This window comes from Nicotiana attenuata, unplaced genomic scaffold (genome assembly GCF_001879085.1).
Source record: "Nicotiana attenuata strain UT unplaced genomic scaffold, NIATTr2, whole genome shotgun sequence".
Lineage (NCBI taxonomy): Eukaryota > Viridiplantae > Streptophyta > Magnoliopsida > Solanales > Solanaceae > Nicotiana > Nicotiana attenuata.
In genome coordinates this window covers 16,997-24,171 of record NW_017671834.1, presented here as the reverse complement: position 1 = coordinate 24,171, position 7,175 = coordinate 16,997, and the positions used below count along the sequence as shown (strand labels likewise).

The following is a 7,175-nucleotide window of genomic DNA, read 5'->3' as shown; positions in this document are numbered from 1 at the left end:
TGATAAGATTATTAATCAACAAAAAAAATGAAAATTCTTAAACGATCGAGATTAATTTAGAAGCCCTTATTTATTAGTTTTAAATATAGCATGCAGAATTCCATTGGTCTAATTTGGGACCTTAGGATAGATTTTTACTTTATTTGACAAATATATCAAGATTAGAAATAAGAAAGGATCATCATTAGATTTATCTATGACCTTGAGCTGTATGAGTTGAAAATCTCACACGTGCGGTCATGTAATTTCTAATTTCCTTCTTAAAGAGATATCATTCCACACACAAAAAGGGTGGTGATCGAGAATACGAATGCATGAATATTTGTAGAGTAATTGTTTGATGATTGAAATATTTACAATGGCGTACAATATTCTATATGGATTAGTTACTTTAGTATCATGACAAATTATGTATGATCGCCCCAAAAGATAAAGTTTAAGGAATAATGTGCTACTTTTGCTAATATCCGATATCTCTTACTCTTGTTTTAAAAGGTTGGCTTTTGCTTCATGTGACATTGACAAATTCCAACAAAAAAGTGTTCGATTGAAACAGTAGGCGGACCTCATGTCTGGAATAACATGCATAACCTTTTTGTTGTTTATAGTTTTATTTTCAATTAGAAAACGTGAGTATATATCTTTTGAATCTCTAATACCTAACCTCATATTTTTCCCCCTAATCAAACACAGCTCTCATTCGATCTTCTTGAATCATGGCTCACAAGAAACCAAGATGTAATCCAGTTTAGAGAAAATGGAGGATCCATGTTCAGAGACTTGGCTCTTTTCCAAGATTATCATGGATTGCAGGCTTTCAAGAACGTAATTTTCTTCCTTTTATTATACAATCAAACTTCTCTATAACACCGCGTTTGTTTCGATATTTTTCGGTTGCTATAGTAAAGTGATGTTATAGATAACATATAATAATAACGTAACATGAGAAACTAGTTCTAAAGAAATTTGGCTGTTATAGGAGAAATCTATATATACTCTCTTTTTAAATTACACTTGGACCTTTTAAGAGCTAGTCAGGATATTGTCTTTAGTATTTTACGTAATCTGAAGTTATTTTCACGTGCTCCAGATTAGGACTCTCTCTCTCTCTATATATATATATATACATAAATTAATGGTCTATAAATTTCCTGCAGTGTAAAATGAGAAAAATACTTATGTTAATAAGATACTACATTTTTCAGGTACTAGTGGCATTCATGGGTGAGATCAGAAGAAAGAAAGTAAAATTTGATCCAGAGAAGCTAGTACTCACAGCTGGTTCAACTTCAGCAAATGAAACCCTCATATTTTGCTTAGCTGAACCTGGAGAAGCTCTCCTTATTCCAACTCCTTATTATCCAGGGTAACATGAAATTATTTAGTACTGATCCATCAGTTTCAAATAAATTAACAACTGATTTAAGATTAATTTTTTTATACCATCGATCAGTGTAATTTAACAAGTTATAATGGAGTAAGTTTTTAACCATTTTTTTTAGATTATCAATCAATGAATATTAAATATTAGTTTTAGAAGTTAACTATCTTTTAAATGATAAGTTGATATAAGTATTTTATTTTACTGTCAGTGCGTAAAACTTAAAACTCAATTAACTAAATCTTTACGAATTCTAAACCATTATTCTGATTTGCATTTTGATGACAGGTTTGATAGAGATCTTAAATGGAGAACAGGGGCTGAAATTGTACCCATACACTGCTACAGTTCAAATAACTTCAGAATAACTGAGTCTGCCCTTGAAGATGCATATGAAGAAGCCCGACGACTTAATTTAAGAGTCAAGGGTGTATTCATCACAAATCCTTCAAATCCACTAGGGACAACCATGTCACGAGACGAATTAAACAATCTTATCACCTTTGCCATCGCCAAAAATATTCATATAGTTAGCGACGAAATATACGCTGGAACAGTTTTCGATTCGCCAAAATTCATAAGCATAATGGAAGCTTTAATTGACAGAAAACTCGAAAAATCCAAAATGTGGAACCAAGTTCACATTGTGTCAAGTCTATCAAAAGATCTAGGTCTACCAGGTTTCAGAATTGGGATGATTTATTCAAACAATGAAACTCTTCTAGCTGCTGCTACAAAAATGTCAAGTTTTGGACTCATTTCATCTCAAACTCAGTATCTACTATCTAAAATTCTTGGAGATAAAAAATTTATAAAACGTTACATTAAAGAAAACAAGAACGGATTGAAAACTAGGAGGGAAATGCTTGTTTCCAGGTTAGAGAATTCTGGGATTGAGTGTTTGAAAAGTAATGCTGGATTATTTTGTTTTGTGGACATGAGGCATTTGCTAAATTCAAACACATTTGAAGCAGAAATGGAACTGTGGAGAAAAATACTAAGTGATGTTGGTTTAAATGTGTCTCCTGGATCTTCTTGTCACTGTAGTGAACCTGGTTGGTTTAGAATTTGTTTTGCAAATATGGCCGAAGAAACTCTTGATCTCGCGCTGCAGAGGATTAGTGATTTTGTCAGTTCTATGATTCTTCAACGGCGGCAGCTGATCACGGCGGCCGCGGCGGCGTCTAGCTCAAGGAGGAGAACACTTGCGAATTGGGTTGTTAAGTTATCTTCAGGTGAAGGAAAAACATATCGTTGAAGGATGTATTAAATATGCTCTATTATTGTAGTGTTTAATTTGAGAGTTGTAGTATATATGCTGTATATATAGCTAGGGAGCATATATACTGTTCTGTAGAGTTCTTTTCTTATTATTGTTCTGTAGAGTTAGTTATATATGGTGATGTTTCAGAGATGGTCAGCTCACTTGGTAGCTTTCATGTTTTATGTCCGTTATGTTTTCAAATACTATAATAATATATTGTCCCAATTTCTATTCGAGAGTCGAACTTTTTAATTTTGATCATAAATTCAAATGTAATATTTTTATGTTTTTTAAAATAAAATTTATATTTTGAAAACTTCGTAAAAAAGTATTATAAGTCACAATAATGAACAATTTAAATATTCAAAAGTGCATATAAAAAGATTGTAGTGTAAGAAAAACTCGTTTGATTATCGAAATCGGACATTGCCATATAAATTGAGATGAAGGGAGTACGCTTATTTCGTTAATTTCCGAGCCTACTAGAAAAAGAGGAACAAATCAGAGAGTTGTTGGGATTGAGACATTGATATAACTATAAGGAGGAAAATATTTGTTCTGCCCCGGTTTGCATTCAAGTAAAGAATGCAAGACAAATATCTTAGATATAAACTATCACTTACTTTATGAGTAATCATTATGTTAGTAGACACAAAGTTAATTTGTTGTAGAAGTTAACTAAACATTGTCTGTGGCATATTGATATTCAACTAACTACGCACTTATTTTAAAAGTAGTTGTAGGCATATAATTTTATTGGAATTAATTCCATAAAATAATTTGGATTATATTTTAAATTCAAGATGTATTAGTTTAAATAAATTTATTGGGCTAATATAATTGGATTAGTTATATAAGCCCAACATATATGGATTAAATAAAGAGGAATTTTCAGAAACCACTATTGTTTAGTGGCTATTAACTTCCTATAGCTACCATATACATAATTACTTCATATAGCTACTATTTAGTTGTTACGATAGTGTATTCGCACTGCTGTATTCATGAATACAGCAGCAAAAAGCGCCTAAAATCAGGGTAGTCCAGCTGTACGTGCATGTCTTCACATGTATTCACGCCATGTATTCATGAATACAGTAACGACAATCACCTTAAAAATAGGTATGTCCAGCTGTTTAATAACGGAAATAATATCAATTAGCGTGATACACTCCATATATAACTCAACAAAATCAATTCTAACATGCCTCATTATCAACCCAATTAATTAGAATGATTTTTCAGTTGTATATAACTGTTGTATTTAACTTTTGTATTTAGTGTGTTTCAATATTTATTTTTTACTGTTGCATGCATTAGTTTCAATGTTTGTATTTACTGTATTCGCTACTTTGTATTCAATGTATTCAAATGCATTTGTATTAACAGTATTTTTGTTATTTCTAATACATGTTATTACTGCTGTATTCAGTATATTTCATTGGTTGTATTCACTGTATTTCTATTTGTATTCAGTGTATTTCACTGTATTTTAAAATTAAATATATTCACTGTTTATATTCTGTTCTATTTAAATGTTTGTACTCAGTGTATTTCAATATTTATATCTTGTATTCATGCATATAGTATGTGCAGTATGCATGAATACAGGTGTATTCAGCTGTATTAAAAAATACATGACCTTCAAAATACATAAATACAGGAAAAAAATGTATCTTTATAAAAATATAAGTGTTTAGTGAATTTGTACAGAATACAATATATTTGTATCATTATATATGACTAAATAGCAAAGAAGAGAAGAAAGTTCATCGGAGATGGCGTTTTCCAACCAAGAAGAGAAGAAAGTTCGTCGGATCCGTACAGAATACAGTATCCGTCATTCACGTTACAGTACCCCATGCCCTACTCGGATTATTCCGACATCGTTTTTGCTCCCCGCGCAGTGGCCCTAACCTCAGAGCGATGAGCCTCTTCTTGCAATGGAGGAATTTGATTTTGAAGAGAAGATCCGTCTTTTCCCTCTTTCTCCCAACAGTTTAGAAGTATTTTCAATTGCAGTAACCCTAGATGATTCGGCCAGAGAATTCACGATTAGAAGCATGTATTTTGCTCGAAGAGAGAGAGAAAGGAGAGAGAGAGAGAGAAAGAAGAAAAATTCTGAGAGAGAATCGTTTGTTAATTGAAAGAAAGAGAAAGGAAAAAGATAAATAGCGTATTTCATGCCTCAATGTTAGTATATACCATAAATACCTACTTTTTTTATAAAATATAAAAGGTGGCTATCGAAAATAATATTTTAAAATGATTTCGGTTTATAATAAATAGGATACACCTTTGCTATAGAAGGTAAAATTTCTTTAAATAAACAAGTCTTAGTCCATTGGGCTAGCCCATTTAATTGGGCTAAAGTGATGAGCCCACTTCGTTAAGCCCAAGATATCATCTTCCTAGAGGTCCAGTTTGGTGCCACGTGTCAAATGACGTAGCGCGCCAAGTCAAATGGAAGAGCCAATAGGATCATGCCACGTGTCAAAATGACAAGGCATGCCAAGTCAAATTAAAAGGTCAATGAAACTGTGCCACGTGTGCCAATGACATGTTCGGGCCAATCAAATACGGTCTTGTCACACTTCAATTTGATTGGCCGGAAAGAGTTTGTTCTTATCATAATTCTCCCTCCCACAAATATAAATAGGGGTCTTCATAACCCAGAAAAAGACACCAGAAGTTATAACAAGCAGCAAGAGAGAGCTCGTGGATCAAACGCAAATTTCTCTACAAGTTTCAAGCTTCAAGCAATCAAGTTCAAGTTCAAGAAATCAAGTTCAAGCTCAAGAACGAAGAACAAATCAAGGTTCAAGGAGTACATGTTCAAATCAAAGTTTGTGCTAGTTGAATTCATTCGTGGCAACGATATAGATTCAAGATCAAGCTCGAAGGCCCTTGAATTTATTTACTGTTGAAAAGAAGAATCAGAGGATTCATAGAGATTGTACACTCATATTATTTGAAATAATATACTACGATTGTTGCAATATTTTCGGTCTTGATTTTATTTTCTCGACGCCAATTTATTGTCTACAAATTCTGGCACGCCCAGTAGGACAATCTCTACCTCTCATCTCAACTTTTCAATCACCAAAGTTCAAGAACATCGAAATGGCTTCAAAGAAAACCAACTCTAGATCAACTTCCACTGAGGCTGCTAATTCTAGGTTCTACGCTGATGTAGAAAGCATCCTCGATGTTACCTTTGGAAGCTTTGGACCAGTTAAGAGGAGCAAAGCAAGCTCGTTAGGACAACAAGCACCCCAAGTGCCATCCGCATCAACCCTTGTTTTTGGATCTTCATCCTCAAAAGGAGAAAGATCTTCCACAAACGCACCCGAAGGAGGAAGCGATGTTGCTGAAAAGATCAAGAAAACTCTTGCTCTGCTTGACCTCTCCGGATCCAAGCACTCTGCTGTGAAGGATGATGATGATGCTTCAAGTTATGGATCCTCCCCACTTACACCACATAGCGTGATCCAATCAAGGATCAATCTGTGTGACAATCCATGCTACTCTCCATCGTCCACGACAATCATGCAAGCCATGGTGACAAACACTTTATCTGTGGAGGAGCACTTGGCAAACTTGACGGAAGCAATCGCTGGCTTGATCAAGTGCATGCAAAATCAAGATGCTAGAATTGACAAGCTAACAGATAGAGTGGGAATCTTGATGGAAGAAGAATCCCCCCACGCACCTGGCAAGCTCCCAGAAGTTCTAGAGAGTGATTCTTCCCCAAGACAAGTAGCATCCGCTAAGGCTATTCGTGTCTCATCATAAGGGATGATTCCAATCGATCAACTGAAGGAGTTCATTGAAGGAACTATTAAGAACAAGTATGAATTTGTTGCTAAGTCCTCCCTCACATAAGCAAAGTCGTACACTGCAAGGGTCGATATGTTGAAGATGCCTGCTGGCTATCAACCTCTAAAGTTTCAACAGTTTGATGGTAAAGGTAATCCAAAGCAACATGTGGCGCACTTTGTTGAGACATGCAACAATGCTAGGACTTATGGAGATTACCTCGTCAAGCAGTTTGTCTGCTTGCTAAAAGGAAATGCTTTTGATTGGTACACAGACCTCGAGGCTAGATCTATTGATAGCTGGGATCAACTAGAGCAAGAGTTCCTCAATCGCTTTTATAGTACGAGACGTACTGTGAGTATGATAGAACTTACAAATACTCGTCAACGAAAGGGTGAACCAGTTATCGACTTTATCAATCGTTGGAGGAATGCAAGCCTCAACCGCAAAGAGAGGATAAGTGAAGCTTCTGCCATAGAGATGTGCATCCAAGGCATGCATTGGGGACTCTGCTACATCTTGCAAGTTATCAAGCTTAATATATTTGAATAACTTGCGACTCGTTCCCATGACATGGAATTAAGCATGGCCTCCGCTGGAAATGAAAGGCTGCCTATCTATGAGCCTCGCAAAGGTAACGACAAGAAAGAAGTCAGGAAATGGAGCAAGTTTGTACCCAGGTCTGAAAACAAAGAAGCTATGAATGTCAAC

General features: G+C 34.9%; 1 protein-coding gene across 1 annotated transcript in view; it reads left to right on the top strand.

Moving 5' to 3' along the window:
* Window positions 1-2,740, top strand: part of LOC109210465 (1-aminocyclopropane-1-carboxylate synthase 3-like) — a 3,085-nt gene extending 345 nt beyond the window's left edge. Inside the window, exons 2-4 of the mRNA XM_019373883.1 lie at window positions 694-825; window positions 1,206-1,366; window positions 1,670-2,740. Of these exons, the coding sequence (XP_019229428.1) occupies window positions 694-825; window positions 1,206-1,366; window positions 1,670-2,639 (1,263 nt within the window). The 3' untranslated portion in view covers window positions 2,640-2,740. The remainder of the gene's footprint in view (window positions 1-693; window positions 826-1,205; window positions 1,367-1,669) is intronic.
* Window positions 2,741-7,175: the final 4,435 nt, after the last annotated feature.